The 16,581-nt window shown below is 37.4% G+C and overlaps 1 protein-coding gene across 1 annotated transcript in view; it reads right to left on the reverse strand.

Moving 5' to 3' along the window:
• The window catches only part of LOC114682928 (E3 ubiquitin-protein ligase TRIP12-like), a 117,890-nt gene that overhangs the window by 33,667 nt on the left and 67,642 nt on the right, over positions 1 to 16,581 (reverse strand). The window contains 11 exon segments of the mRNA XM_028857049.2: positions 3,739 to 3,787; positions 3,790 to 3,948; positions 7,299 to 7,417; positions 7,643 to 7,871; positions 9,802 to 9,955; positions 11,826 to 11,982; positions 12,075 to 12,192; positions 14,134 to 14,299; positions 14,386 to 14,454; positions 15,681 to 15,842; positions 16,010 to 16,102. Coding sequence (XP_028712882.1) covers positions 3,739 to 3,787; positions 3,790 to 3,948; positions 7,299 to 7,417; positions 7,643 to 7,871; positions 9,802 to 9,955; positions 11,826 to 11,982; positions 12,075 to 12,192; positions 14,134 to 14,299; positions 14,386 to 14,454; positions 15,681 to 15,842; positions 16,010 to 16,102 — 1,475 coding nt within the window.

The raw sequence follows: 16,581 nt of genomic DNA on the forward strand, positions 1-16,581 counted from the left end.
AAATCTATGACTCTCTTGCCTCATTCTCCTTGGCTCTGGGAGTAGGGAGGACCTCGCTTATCTGCCCAAAGTCTTTATTCTATCTAAATAACACAATACCCTACACCACACCTTGCAAACTGCTGCTCTTGACATTAACAAAGATACATAAGAACGGGCAGATAGAAGAACATTCTAGGGGATAGCAAGATAGTTGACTAGGCAAAGGAATTTGCCATCAAGGCAGACAACTTGAATTTGATCCCAAGGACCCACATGACAGAACAAGTGAACCAATTGGTGCAAAATGTCCTCTGACTTCCACACTGGCACCAGAAACATGAACACACAAATATATATGATTTAAAAAATTAAAGTGTTCTGTTGTTCTGTGGCTCAAGTAACATTTAAATAATTCAAATGATTTTTTAATTAAGAAAAGATTCCAAAGTCTGATAATTCTGTAAGTATACTTTATATTCAAATGCATAACCAAGAAAACAGACTTTCAGAAAATAAATGTACTACAAAAACTTGTAAATGGAAAATGAACAATTAAAAATGGGCTAAAGAGCTAAACACAGAATTCACAAAACAAGAATCACAAATGGCTGAAAGACATTTAAAGAAATGCTCAACATCCTTAATCAGAGAAATGCAAATCAAAATGACTCAGATACCACCTTACACCTGTCAGAATGGCTATGATCAAAAACACCAATGACAACCAATGTTGGAGAGGATGTGGAGCAAAGGGAACACTCCTCCACTGTTGGTGGAAATGTAAACTTGTACAACCACTGTGGAAATCAGTATGGCGGTTTCTCAGAAAATTAGGAATCGAACTACCTCAAGACCCAGCCATCCCACCCTTGGACATATACCCAAGGAATGCTCATTCATACCATAGAGATACATGCTCAGCTATGTTCATAGCAGCACTATTTGTAATAGCCAGAACCTGGAAACAACCTAGATGCCCATCAACGGAAGAATGGATGAAAAAAAATGTGGTACATATATACAATGGAGTACTACTCAGCAGAGAAAAACAATGAAAGCATGAAATTTGCAGGCAAATGGATGGAACTAGAAAAATCATCCTGAGTGAGGTAGCCCAAACCCAGAAAGACAGTTATGGTATGTACTCACTCATAAGTGAATTCTAGATATAAAATAAAAAACAATCAGACCACAACCCATACAACCATGGAGGCTATATATATAGCATGGAGGTCCTGTGGCTTATAATAAATTTCGATTTTACTCAATTACTGAAGAAAAAAATAGCCAAACGAATGGAAACACATGAACTATGAACCAAAGGCAGAGGGCACCAGCTGGATCAGGCACTCTGAATAGGTGTGAGACAGTTGATTGAATTGATCTGTTTGGGGGCATCTAGACAGTGGTACCAAGTCCTGTGCTCATTGTATGAGTTGGCTGTTTGAAACCTGGGCTTATGCAAGGACGCTAGGCTCAGTCTGGAGGAGGGGACTGATCTGCCTGGACTGAGTCTACCTGGTTGATCTCAGTCCTCGGGGGAGGCTCTGCCCTGGAGGAGGTGGAAATGGGGGTAGGCTGGGGGAACGGGAGGGATGGGAGGAGGGAGAATAGGGAACCCATGGTTGATATGTAGAAATGAATGGTATTGTAAAAAAAAATAATAATTAAAAAAAAAAAGAAAATGAACAATTTTTATGTGGAGGCTGAAGAGATGGCTGAACAGTTAAAATTCTCTTCCATGAATTGGGGTCTGTTCCCAGCACTCACATAGAGGCTCACAACTTTATCCCAGGGCATGTGACACTCTCTTCTAGCCTCTGAAGGTACCTGCACATTTATGGTACACAAACATATACTAAGGCACACACACATAACAAAAGTAAAAGCCTGGTCTTCATAGTGGGTTCCAAACGAGCCAATGCTACATATCAAGATTTAAAACCAGGGAATATGAAACAACTCAAGACAAAGTATTTTAAAAGAAAGGCTTTCTTTGAAAAAAATGAAAGAATTGTATAATTTATCATACAATTAGATTGTATAATAAACAACCACTCCCTTACTGAAACTGGCAAGGCTAAAAGAGAAACCCTGTCATCACCACTCCACACAAAAGATAGATCACAACTGTCTGAGCTATCTCACAGCATCCTGAAACTCATGGGGCACTTAAAGACATCTCAGGCATCAAGTGAACATTTTATAGCAAAACCCTGTTAGGGTTACTGTAATGACCAGAGGTGAGATGGAGGTACAAGGGTAAATGGGAGACAAATACAACATCATCATAGATGGAAAGGTTAAAAAGTTCAAGAGGCTCAAAGCCTGATCTTAGGAAACTTGGCCAATTGACACAATGAAAAGCAAAAACTCACCCACTTTTCTGAATTAGCAACCAGCCCAAACCAGACATTTTATTTAAGCTAAAGTATATAACTGCCACAGGGTGGCAGCCAAAGTGACTCTTCCTTCAAGTACCTGATCACCCAGCCATCTAGACAAATGCACATGATGTGTTCTTTAAGGTATACATGATTTAATTTTAGGATCCCAATGAGAATATTTTACCAAGATGTATTTTACAGGAGCTGGAAAGTTGACTCCACAGTCAAGTTTACTAGCTTAGATTCCTAGCAGCCACATGAGTTCAATTCCCAGGACCTACACCTACAGCTCAGAACCACCTGTAATTCTAGTCCCAGAAGGTCAAGCATCCTCTTTTGGCCTCCAAAGGCACTGCATTAACATGATGCAGAACCATACATGTAGGCAAAAGCACCCATATACATATAACAAAAGTTTTTGTAAAAAAAATTTTAAGATATATTATACAGAAAAAAGAAAAATATGTATGATTACACTGGTACAATTTAAATCAGAACTGAATATGGCTTATCATGTATAACTCATTTGGCAACATTCCAGTTTCTAACAGAAAAGAAATAAGACCACTCAAATGTGTGATCTTTAAAAAAAAAAAAAAAGATTTATTATGTATACAGCTACAGTGTCCTGTCTGCATGTATCCCTGCAGGCCAGATGAGGCACCAGATCTCATTACAGATGGTTGTGAGCCACTATGTGGTTGCTGGAATTGAACTCAGGACCTCTGGAAGAATAGCCCGTACTCTTAACCACTGAGCCATCTTCACAGCCCTAAATGTGTGATCTTCTAATGCAACAACAATTAAAAACAAAAAAACCAAAGTTTCCCAACATCCTACATAGTACAGCAAAAGAGGCACAAATGACTTTAAGAACTACCATTTAATCTTTAAGAAATAGTCATGTGATTGAGAATTAAAGCTAAATGAGAAGCCAGGTTTGGCCACCTAGTTTATAGTTTCTAAATTTGAAGTTTTCACTGCATCAATACCTGGGTATCACGAAGGCACATATGCAGTAATAGAAATAATTACAAAATTATGGAATGAGAAAGAAAGGCTAAGATAATCTGTGATACGTGTGAATAAACCCCAATGTGTCTTCACCTCATTTCATTTGGTACCAATGTGAATAATGTACATATATCTCATATACCTATAACACAGGGCCAGTAAAGTAGCTTTCTTGAAGTTATTCCTTTACATTTCAAGAGTAGAAGGCTGAGAAAAATACTTCAGTGGTGGAAGTAATTGCTGAGGCTGCAGACTCAATCCACACCACCACAAAAAAGTCCGTATTTTATTCTCAGCAGGAGTCATAGATATCAACATAGATAAAGGCAAAGTATTTTTAAGATCACAACAAAACTCACCCTTGAGGCTCAGGTCCAGAGAATCATCTCTGCTATGCTGCAAACTGGTGACCCCAGATCAGCAGAAGCATTGGTTGCAGCCGTGGCTGTCCCACTGCTGGCTGGTGTTGTAGACCCCAGGGATCCTGACCCATTTGTGCACGCCTTTGGTGGACTTGTCAACAAAGACTCAGATTCTGCTAAATGTTTTACTTGGTGCATGACACCTTCAACAGAAAGAGAAACAAAAAGAGGTCAGTTATTTAAGAACAACCCCCATCACTACAAAACTCCTAAATATTAAGCCTGATAGACTAGAAATAAAGCCAGGAGCACTGCCTAATCTTCCAGAGGTCCTGACTTAAATTTCCAGTGCCCATGTAGTAGCTCACAACCATCTAATAATGAGATCTGGTGCCCTCTTCTGGCATACAGGCATACATGAAGGTAGAACACAACTTTCATAATGAAAAAAATCTTTTAAAAATAAATAAACTTGAAAGGTATTTTTATTGAGTATCTTCTAATCTTCAAACCAAAATCATATAAAACAGTGCTACACAAAGTAGAAAATATCCATTTTAAAAACAATAGTAAAACAAAGAGAAACAGCACACATCACAATATGATAACCAGAAAGGAAAAAGACGGTTAGGCCACAAGGAGAACACTGTAATAACACTGCTATCTATAAGAGGCTATTGTAAGGTGGTGGTTGCCACACTGTGGAGAACTGAAGAGTTCTTATTGTGATAGGAGACACAGTCACAGATATCCAAGAGAGTTAGTGTTAAATACATGAAAATCTGTGGAAGCAATTATATATGACTGTACAAACATTGTTCAGGGTCCTAATCTTCCATTAGATTCTGTTTTACTTTGTTTAGGGTTTTTTGTTTGCTGTTAATTGTTGAGGTCTATGTAGCTCTGGCTTACTGGAATTTTTTATGAAGACTAGGCTAGCCTCAAACTAACAAAATTTGCCTACCTCTGTCTCCCAAATGCTGGCTTAAAGGTGGGCACTATCATAACCGCTTCCATTAGATAAAGAAAGAAAGAAAAAAAGGAAAGGGAAAGGGGGAAAAGGAAAACAGAAAGGAAAGGGGAAGGGGAAGGGGAAAAGGAAAGGGAAGGGAAGAAGAAAGGGGGTGGCACTTCAGGCACTTGTTACAAAAATGTGTTTTAGGCCAAGCTATGCAAAGTACTGAGGACATAGTAAGAGGCAAGACAAAAGCACCCAGAAGACTAAATGACTAAAAATGATAAATTTCCAAAGGATTACAGTAATTAATGATTAGCTCATAAAACAGAAATACAGCAAGTTAGAGCACACTATAGGAGAACCAAGCTTAATCTGGGAGAAAAACAAGACCTTCAGGAAGAAGTTAACATTTAAATTCTAGTCTTTTGAGTAGCATGACCTAGCCATGCACAATCAACACCATTATGTATATGCCACAGATATTTGAGGTCCAAAATAGAATCTGATGTATAGCAGAGTCTCTAAGCTCAAAAATGACTTGGCATGGGATGGAGATGAAAATGGGCAAGGGGTCTCATATACTTCTAAACCAAAAAATTAAATGTGCGCCCACATAAATACCTGGCTTGTTAGCAGCAGCTAACTTTAAGTTGCATTTCTTTTTAGCACGTTGTTAGTTGAACAAAGCTAATTTTATTAGTTACTCAGAGAGTCTCACTATGTTAGCTAGGTTAGAAATCAAGAGACCTGCCCCTCTTTTGGATTTCAGGCATATACTATGTTTCTAGTACGATATTGGCCTATTTATAATATTTTCAAAACACAGAAAGATTAAAAACCCAATATAAGAAGAAATATGACTCTAACCAGGGAAGCAGAGCATGCCTTATTCAACCATCACCTGAAGCTTTCTCCTTCTGCTGCATACCGTTAACCAGCACCCAGGAAACAGAGGCAGGTGGATTTCTGAGTTTGAGGCCAGCCTGGTCTAAACAGCAACTTCCAGGATAGCCAGGGCTACACAGAGAAACCCTGTCTCAAAAAAACAAAACAACAAAAAGAAGCTTCCTCCTGCAGCAGATGGTAACAAATACAGAAACCCACAGCTAGACATTATAGAGATACTGAGATTTTGGAACACTCAGCCTGAATGGGACAACTCCATCAAATCCTTCCCCTCAGGGCTTAGGAACCATGCTGAAGAGGTGATGGAAGTAATTTAAAAGTCAGAGAGGATGAAGGACACCAAGGAATTAAGGCTCTCTAAACAACACAGATAACAGACAGGCCTGCATGGGTCTGCACCACATGGAGCCTCGCGTTGAAAGAAGTGCCATCTCTAGCCCTGAAAGCGGCCCAGAAACTATTTGCACTTGCAGATAAAAATCTAGTATTCTCCAAGGGAGTCTCACTCAGGAAACAAACTACTCCTAAGGACAGGCTGCAGGCCCAGCAGCCAATGGTCAATAAAAAATGAACTCAACATCATCTTTGAAAGTCCCTTGTCTCAATGTCATATCAGGGCTCTTCCTTTGTCCGCTCTCCTACTATGTTTTTTTTTTTAATCTATTTACTCTTACATTTTTTTCTTCTCTCATCCTTTGTGTATATATTGTGACTTTCACACTAGTGTTTTTATATGATTCCTAAGTATAAGTGGGTCTCTGTTTCTTGTGCCTTTTGTTATCCTTTCCCTCTGTTATGTCCTCTTCTGATGTGTTACTTCTTGTTTATCTTTCATTTGATTATTATTCCTTAGAAGCCTGTTTGCTTTCTAGTAAGAGACAAAAAAGGGATGGATCCTGATGGGAGAACAAGTGGAGAGGACCTGGGAGGGGAAACAGTCATCAGGATGTATTATGTGAGGAAAAAAATATCTATTACCAATAAAAGGTACAAAAAAAAGTGATCAAGAGCTGCAGAGATGGCACAATGGTTAACAGTACTGCCTGTTCTTTCAGAGGACCTGAGTTCAATTCCCAGCACCCACATCAAAGCCTGTTAAATCTAGTTTCAGAGAATCTGATGCCCTGTTATGGCACTAGTCATGTACATTCTCAACCCAATAAATGATAAAATAAATCCTGAATTGTACTGATCTACTGCTATGATGCACTGCAACCTTATTCAAAGAATCACTATAGACTGAAATATAGCAACTATACTTTTAAGTCTGACTGCTCCCAAACTTGAGCATATACTGGGGTCGGGCACGGGGCAAGGCAGGGAGATCACTGAAAATGACTAATAGTCAACAGTGACAGTGAATCTTAATCTTCATGTACACAATACACATACTACACATGAAACACTGACTATGCTGGAGCTACTAAAGATACATATACTTTTAAACATATAATTGAGCTCTTAAACATACTTTCCTTGCAGACACTGAACATGCCACATCAAGTTCTATCTAGACCATTAAAGGTGGTGGTGGCACACACCTTTAAACCCAACACTCAGGAGGCAGAGGCAGACAGATCTGAGTTTGAGGCCAGCCTGGTCTACAGAAAAAATTCCAGGATAGCCAGGACTACATAGAGAAAACCTTTCTCAAAAAGAATGGGGGGGAGGGGAAGAAAAAGGCATTACCTTCTCTTCTGAAGTAAACACTAAAAATATCAGGTAACTTTTGCATTAAGATTTCTGCCATTTGAAGTGCTCCAACTACTATCTTCAGGTCTTGGCTTGATAGCATGGAAGCAATGTGACTAAAAAACAAAACATTTGTGTATGAACTATCTGAAGTTGGTGATTATTTTTGGTCATACTACTTAAAATTTAAGAACAAAATTGTACTCTATTATAACAACTCTAATTTTTATTAAATTCAGTTAGACTTTTAAAATTATTATGCTAAAATAGACATTAAAAATTATTCAAGACATTCCTAACTTCATTTTTTCTAAATCATTTTAATATTTTCATGAACACACCTTGAAACAGCATGATTTTTCAGAACATCCTTCAGAAGTTCAGCATCAGCAAAATAAATTATCCTAAGAATTGCTCTAAGGCACTTATGTCTGACTGCAGGTCCTGCTGAGGAGCTATACACTTCATAGAGAACACCAAATAAGGTCTTAATGAAAGACTTAGCCAGTTCCGGGTCTTCTTTCATTAGCTGTGCTCGAGCATCATCCTTCTTTAACTCTGAATATCCACCTGTTATTTAAAAAAAAAAAAAAAAAAAATTACTGTCCTGAAGTGACTGACCAACTGACCAACTACTATAGAAGCAACCGTAAAAACTAAGTATTCAGCCCAGCAACTACTATGCAAATGTTTATTATAGAACAAACATTAACTTACCTAATATTAAAAGATTACTGCATTGACCACTCTAACCAGCAGAAACCATTAGTGTAATCAGTGTACTAAGCAGACCTCTTCTTTGTGCTAAAGCATAATCTAAGAGACACTAGGGAAATTTCAATACTAACTCACTAAAATACGAGGTACAAAAATGAGGGTTATAAGAAATGGAGTTGTTACTCAGATAAAAACTATCAAAAAAACTGAATAAACAAGGTAATTTTTGCTATTTTGTTCACAAAGAATATGTATAAGGAGAACGGAACTGACGAAGACTATGAACAAGAGTTTGGTCAATTATGGTTACACATCTTGCTCTTCCCCCATAAAGTACATTTGTATACGTCTTATAATAGGACAGCTTTGAAACTACAAAAGTATTAAATAGTGCAAAGGCTGTATACCTTATGAAGCTTCTAACATTTACTACCCAGACCTTTTCTGGGGGTGTGGTATCCCATCACTTAAAGGAGAAAAATTAGTGGGAAAGACATCATACATGTAGTATTACTGGCTTATTCATAATAACTGATGCACAGGTGTTAGTGAAATATATCACCATTACTCAACTATGTAGCTGGAGTTTTCCTGTGTCCACCGCTCAGACCCAAATAAACACACAGACACTTATATTAATTAAAACTGTTGACCTAATGGCTCAGGCTTCTTGCTAGCTAGATCTTATACTTAAATTAACCCATAATTCTTATTTATGCTTATCCATGTGGCTTGGTACTGTTTCCCAGTTCTGCCTTCACATCTTGCTTCCTCTGTGTCTGGCTGGCAACTCCTGAATCAGTATTCCTGCTCCCAGAATTCTGCTCTCTGTCCTGCCTATACTTCCTGTCTGGCTACTGGTCAATCAGCACTTTATTAACCAATCAGAGCAACACATTCACAGCATACAAAGCAATATCCACAGAACGAACTTTCCCTTTTCTTTTTTTTTTTTTTTTCCAAAAAGTAAGGTTTTAACTTTAACATAGTAAAATTGCATATACCAAAACAATTACCAAGCAAGAATTACAGTTACAATATCTAGTCTATTTATAATAATTAGTCTATTTGTATTTGGCAAAATTTAAGAAGATATCCTCTCTATCCTATATTTGTGAGTCTAAGGTTTCATATCTAATTTATCTTTTATCATAACTAAGGAAATTATAACTATCTAATCTTCAACTACATTAAAGACCTCAGAAGGATATAACTGAGACCGGACTCAGCTGCCCCCTTTCTTTGAGAATGGAACCGTGGAGGTTCTCTGGGTTATATAAAACTCTGCAGGCGGATTTAGGTGTCGGCCAGGAAGAGGAAGCAAAGAAAGGAAAACAGTCCTGGGAGATTAAGGGCTGAATGGGTAAGTGTTTGCTCCCCAGGAGGGGAGGAACTTTAAAAGAGACAGGAAAGATGAGACAGGGAATTGGGTAAGTGCAGGAAGCATCCCACAGCAGCCACTGAGGAGGCTGAGGGTGGAAGGCACCCAGGCTTTTGGAATTTGCCTCACGTAAGCGCCACAACTATCTTACCCTCTTCAAAGAATATTCAATGAAACAATTACTAATAAAAAAGAAAATATTACAGGTTCCAGCAAGAAAGTAAAGTTGCTTGACAAGGCTAAAGTCTAGAACCTACATGGCAGAAGAAACATGGCTCCTTCAAGTTACTCTCTTGACTTCCACATTCATGTTGAAGAACATGTATACCCACACAGCATACTCAAAATCAATTTAAAATAAATTCCAACAGTACATAGCTACTTAACTCAAAGGATACTTACTAGTGTTAGTATTGGCTAAGGGGTTAGGTTTTCTCTGAATGGCACGTGCTGTTCCCGTGTCCTCATTGATTTGCTGCATAGAATTAAAATCAATAGTATAAACTCGTCCCAGAGTGGACAAGCTTATCTCATCCTCACCGACCTGATGGGCTGCCTGAGAGCAAACAGAGAGAAACCTTGAATATAAACATGTAGAAATTCATTACCTTAAGCACAGCGGGGACCCTCCACACATGCTACATTACGTATCTATTTTATGTGGCAGGTAAACTGACAGAATGTGGAAATTACAATACTGTTGATAACAAGACTCATTGGTTTAACAAATCATGTTAAATTAAACCAAACCGTTAGCCCTGAGATACTCTGAGACAGAAGTCTAGGAAATACCAAGTCATAGAGCATAATTGACATGAAGATACCATTTGTATTTCAAAAGAAACTGCACTGTGAAAGAAATTTATATATGTCCTTAGAACTCTAGTTGTTAGATGGAAAACATTTTTTTTTACCCAATCAATTTCTAATAACCTACTAAAATTCTCCTTAAGCCAAATACCTTGTAGAATTGTCCTTATGTAAACAAGACAACCTCACATTTAAATGCTGTTCTAAGACTATAAGGAACACAACTAAAATTTAAGATTAATAACCTAGAGAATTTGCAAAATTCATTCAGATAACCTAGAGAAGTTGCAAAATATGTTACATATGGTTGTTGCACACCTGGAATCCCAGCACTCAGGAGATTAAGTCAAGAGGTTTCCAGGTTCAAAGACAGCTTAGATTATATAGCATAACCTATGACTTTAAAAACAAACAAATACTCTTAATATAAAAGTTCAATCTAAGCGGAGACTCCTAGAGAGAATGGAATAACTATCTGGAAATAGAGAATAAACTAATTGTGAAGATGTAATTATCAGGAGAATGCTAAAAAGAAAAACACTTAAAGTTAGAAATTAAGAACACTAGCAGCTGTGGCACAAGGGACCAGTCAACAATTAACTCTCATAAAAGGACAAACTGGTGCTGAATTGAGTTCCTTTATAAGGACTCCTGACTTTAGAAACTGATTGGAGGAACATATCTTTACAAGAGATATGAAATTGGTTGCAATTCAAACATTGTTTTAAATTTAGAAGAATTATGTGTATGTATAAAAATGCTAGCAGAAGCAGGGCATTGGTGGCGCATGCCTTTAATCCCAGCCGAGATTCTCTGTGAGTTCAAGGTCATCCTGGTCTACAGAGCAAGATCCAGGACAGGCCCCGAAGCTACACAGAGAAACCCTGTCTCCCAAATGTGGGGGGGAAAAATGCTAGCAGAAAATGTACATCCTCTCCAGTGCTGCAATGCTTTTCTAGCACCAAGTCTTTGTGTCATCTGAGAAACTGAAGATTATTATTCCAGTGACTACAAACAACATTAGATGAACAGAAATCACAGCAACTGTCATGGAAAATCATCATTAACATTTTGGTATATTCCTCCAATGTATCACTCAGTTTCTTCTATCAAGTTGCCAAAAGTTCTATTGTTTTGAACACTGCTTTCATTTATATCATTAAAATCTATTACACTAATACTGAATTACATACTAATCTACTGTTCACCATTTCTGTATTCACCGTGGGGCAGGTATTTAACTTGTTTGCACTTTTTCCCCCATTAAGTATAAAAAGCACACATTGGGAGATTTCCTCTGGGTTGAAGTAATAGACCTGGCTTTGAAACATAGTCTAACCCTCCATTGTTTCCTTTGGGAAACAAAACTATGGGACAAAGAACTTAGATTACTTGCTCCAAGCCAAGCAGGTAGTTAGCAGCAGAAGCAGGACTAGAACATCATGTTTTCTGACCTCAACAGAATGAGGGCCTTCTTTCTCAGGAGACAAAATGAGAAAATCTTAAGTTAATTCAAAACTGAGCACACTAAACACACACAACCACCTCCCCATTCCATCCCTACACCCACACTCCACAAAAATAGGCATATTTAAATGGTACAATGAAACTACTACCTCAATGATCCGGCTGTCAATCCTGTTATAGGGATGCCAGAGACCTCGGTCATCCCGCCACTGCCAAATTGCACCATCTGTGTTCTGGGCATTTCCCTTCTTCAACATGGTATCAACTGCAAAAATGCCTTCTTTTGGTAAACATGGCATAAGTTCACTGAAAATGAAAAGTGCAATTATTTTAATAAGTAACTTTCTGTACCATCTGTAGGTATTAAGACTCTCAAGGAAAATGTCCCCATTCTTTACCAAATCAGAGATGTCAGTTCATACAGTTCTTGAGGACTTCGTGGCACAAGATCAATCTGCTCTTGACAACTTCCATTAGAGGCACCACACAGGAGGAAGTGAAGCGTTTCTGCAATGTCTGTTAAGCCAACAACAACAAAACGTAATACACTCATTCACTTACCACCTTCCTTTCAAATATACTGGAAGTACATGGCCTATGAGGTAAGCATCTAGAGCTCATAATTCCTGTCTTACATGATACTTACATGTTAACTCAAGAAACAAACATAATTAAAATGTTCTCCATATTAACTTTCCACTCCCCTGAAACATCAGTCTCTGGAGAATATAGCACCATAATCACTCAGATGCAGAGGTTTAGTCACTGTAAACACTAAGACCTAAGACAAAGCTGTGTCTGCTAGCTGTAGTGGGTTTTTAATACATATTTTGTACATGTGAAAAGCATAAATCCAGCTATTACCTTTTTTTATTATCTTGGAAAGGTACCATTTTGTTAACTTTATCAAGTAATACAAATACACTCTAGTGTTTTACAAAGATGCTTTAATGGGCATGAACAGGATCAGAGGCAGACCACTTCCTTATCATACAACAAACAGGCATCAAGCTTCATTCTGCAGTACCACAAAAAGTGACCTAAAAATTGTGTTGTGTAGTTTATTTTTATAAGTGATCAGGAAAGTAGTTAAGATACTACCCCACAAAAAGATAAACATGCTCACAATTACTTATCACTATAGAAGGAAAATGTGTCTAGTGGCTTCCATATACTATATAGGAAATTTCCTGGAATATGCAAAGGAAGGAAAATTATCCAGTGTATTCAGGGAAAAGAACTGACTTCCCTTCCCAAGCTGGTATCTAAAGCGCCTAACAGTATTGTGCCTAACAGTAACTAGAGAGAAGCTGTTCTCTGACCCTGGAAACTATGGACTAATCAAGCGTCAAAGAGGTCCTAGAGACTTCAGAATAAGTTAATAAAACTACTTGAGAAGGAGTTAAACATTTCTCAATTTCACTGAGGGAGACAGCATTTGCTCACCACAGGGGAAACAATAATATGTCCAACTATTCACCTCAAACACACTGTCTTTTTGCCAAGGTCTATGCCAATGCATTAGTTCACAAAAAAAATACAGTGAAACTAGGTTTCTCCAAACAAAATATTATACAGTCTGAAACAGTGGGACCAAAAGCTGTGTCTTCAATAAAAGGCAGAACTGACTCCTCAAGATTGTACCATAAAATTTCAAAATTCTAAGTATGAAATTATTAATCATGATTATAGATGTTCAAACAGGTATTAACTCTGTAAGAATGAATCAAAACACAGATGTTTACTGAAACCATACCACTTTCTGACATTTACTTATGAGACAAGGCCTGAGAAAGAAAGAGGGGTCAATGACAGTTTGTCACTGGTTAAGAAACACAAAATTGGTAAAATCAGTAAAAACTGGAGCTATTGATCAGTAGAAATAGGGTTCAGTTTTCTGAGAGAAACATTCTGTACTCAGATAATTCACTAGGGAAAAAAATCAAACGGCTGAGAGAATTGAGTTACCTTAAGAAGTTACCTTATTATAAAACTTATGAACGATCATTAATGATTAGTGTGACATTAGAATCAACGATCTGGAGTCATTAGTTTTAGAAACACCAAAGGTGAGTTTTAAGAATATATAACATCAATAGTACATGATCGAGCCAGGTGTGCCAGCATACACTTTTTCTCAGCAAAGATGTGGGTGGATCTATGGAAGTTTAAGGCCAGTCTGGCTTACATAGCAAGTTCTAGGATAGCCAAGGCTACATAGAAAGACCTTGTCTCAAAACACCAGAAAAGGTTTTTAGCACTGCTGGATATCAAACACCCAGACAGTCAGTTAAGCCTCTACCACTCACTGAGCTACAGTCCTGACCTCATCATATTTCTTCTTCAATATCCAATAGCATTTATCATTTCTTTTACTTTTGTGACTTAGGTTGACTTGTTAGTATGAAGGAAGAGCCACTTTTACAGCTTAAAATACAGTAATAAAAAAGCACTTACTTTGTTTCATAAGTTGAACAGCTAATGTTGGGCAGTTGGAACACATCAGAGAAAACATGCGAACCACCATTATAAACATCCCAGAACTTAAAATTGGTGGAGTCACTACCAACAGTTGTTGAACATTTGTAAGCAGATCTTTGGAAGCAACCTGCTGCAGTAAATTCTTCATGAACAAAAGAAGAGAAATTATTATGCTGTAATTCAGCAATTCTAGTACTTAAAAAATATACTATCAAAGATGATACTCACCTCCTCGTGTTGAAAGTTGTCCACTAGACGTGCAAAACAAAGGCAAGTGCTTTCTACTGACTTTTTGTCCTATTTTTCACAAAGGAAAATAAAGTTTACTAATATAAAACGTTAGCACCACCAGTCAATTAGTTCTTTCTTTGCCTCAAATCTAGGTTACCTCATTATCAGATGTGAGCTTTGAAAAGAAAAACCTGCAGAGTGTAGTTGGTAATATTAAAGAACAAACATTTGCATAGAGACTTGAAGATTCATGAATTTGACACCATCAGCAGATTCAATGCCCTAAGCACTAAGGAATGAAGTTCCTGATAACCAAAAAAAGATTTGGCTATTAGAAATAAAGTCCTCTTGAAGAAACATCTGTAAATGTTCCTCAGAACAACAAAACCAACATTATGTTTACTTCATTAATGGAGCAATGAGTCTTCCTTCTGTAAAAATATAAATCAAATTGCAAAAGTGCACATCTTTGGTGCTACTAGATTCCCTAGAAAGCAAGCTAGAAAGTAGCGGCCAACTACTCATTTATGGTTCTCATTTATGAAGTAAGGATGTTAGTTAGTATTGATTTTCACAATGAATTACAGAATATACAAATTATCTCAATTTCAACTATGCTTTTGAAAAATAAACAAATTAAACCATCATCTTATACAATCCCTTAAGCATATTCTGTACATCTAATTTTAACAAGGCTTAACATAATTTGCAGAAGCAAATTTAAAGTTGATTCCTTAAAAAGTGTCTCTAGTAATAAATAACATTATTGGTAAAGGGTACTAGAAAACAGTTTCTCTCTGACCTCCAGATGTGACAGCTCAATCTCCTCCATTTAATTGTGGTATGAATTCTGCTCTTTAAACTACTTCTGATGTTTTACCTTTTACATACCTACTCTGCTCTCCTCCAACCCCAACAGGTGGAATTTGCACTTTTCATTTCTATTTCAAGACAACCATTCTCTTCCAGTCTTAACCCACGCTCCCAATGCCTTTTAAAGAGATCCTTCTAAAAGTAAATTCTGACCTTACAAAGGAAAATCTCAATTGTTACAAAGTCATAGTTGCTATCAATATAAAAATACTGAATGTATAAACTACCTATCATTTGAGTAAATCTGCCAAAATCTTATTAAAAAAAATAACCTAATTAATGTGAATAGATAATAATACACTTAAAAAGAAACATAGATCAGAACATTTTGAGTTATACACATCCAATCAGAAGACCTCAGAAGGAAGAAATAAAGAAAAAAAACACTTTCAAGACATAGGAAACAAATTCTACTTTACCTGATGAGTTAGCCTTTGGGTAAGCAATGGTAGGGAATCTGCCACAAAATGAAACTCATCTGGTGTGATACTCTGGCAGCAATTAGCTGCAATTGCTAGTGCATTTCTTTGGGCATTTATGCTGAAGAATTCTAGATACAGCAAGCAATCTGCCAAACCACCCTAAAATACAGAAAACTGTTAAAATGAAGGGAAAATATTCTTTACCAAAAATAACTAGTACATCACTTTGGGGGAATATGTCCTCTTCCAGAGCTACAAGGAACTAGCACAATGTAGTTCTGAGATAAACATCAAAGGAAATACAGTCCTTCAGCAACAACACTTACCGCCTGTAAAATGGCTTTACTGTGTCGCCGTGACAACATCTCCAAGGCAGTTAAGGCCTGCTCTGCCACATCAATACACTGAATAACTTGCAGCTAGGAACATTAAAGTAGGTACCAAAGGTTATTATTTATTCTTCAACAGTACTTTATCTACAAGAACACTTTACTTCCTCTATTTATAGCCACTTACACTAGCTCCACCATGAAACCAAACTAAAAAACAACTCACCCTTGAGTAAAAGCTAGAAAGCATAGCTGGCAGTTTCCTCCCAACAATTTACTCAGTTTCAGGATACTGAAAATATATTACCATAAGACAAAACTTCTATTTTAAAACAAATGAGTTGATACATGTAACAATTTTTTTTAAACCAGGCTTAAAATTTGAGTATATTTCATCAGAGTAATTATAATTTATCATTGCTCATTAAAAAAATTAGAGTGTCGGACGGTGGTGGCACACGCCTTTAATCCCAGCACTCGGGAAGCAGAGGCAGGCGGATCTCTGTGAGTTCGAGGCCAGCCTGGGCTACCAAGTGAGTTCCAGGAAAGGCGCAAAGCTACACACAGAA

Source organism: Peromyscus leucopus, chromosome 13, assembly GCF_004664715.2.
Source record: "Peromyscus leucopus breed LL Stock chromosome 13, UCI_PerLeu_2.1, whole genome shotgun sequence".
Lineage (NCBI taxonomy): Eukaryota > Metazoa > Chordata > Mammalia > Rodentia > Cricetidae > Peromyscus > Peromyscus leucopus.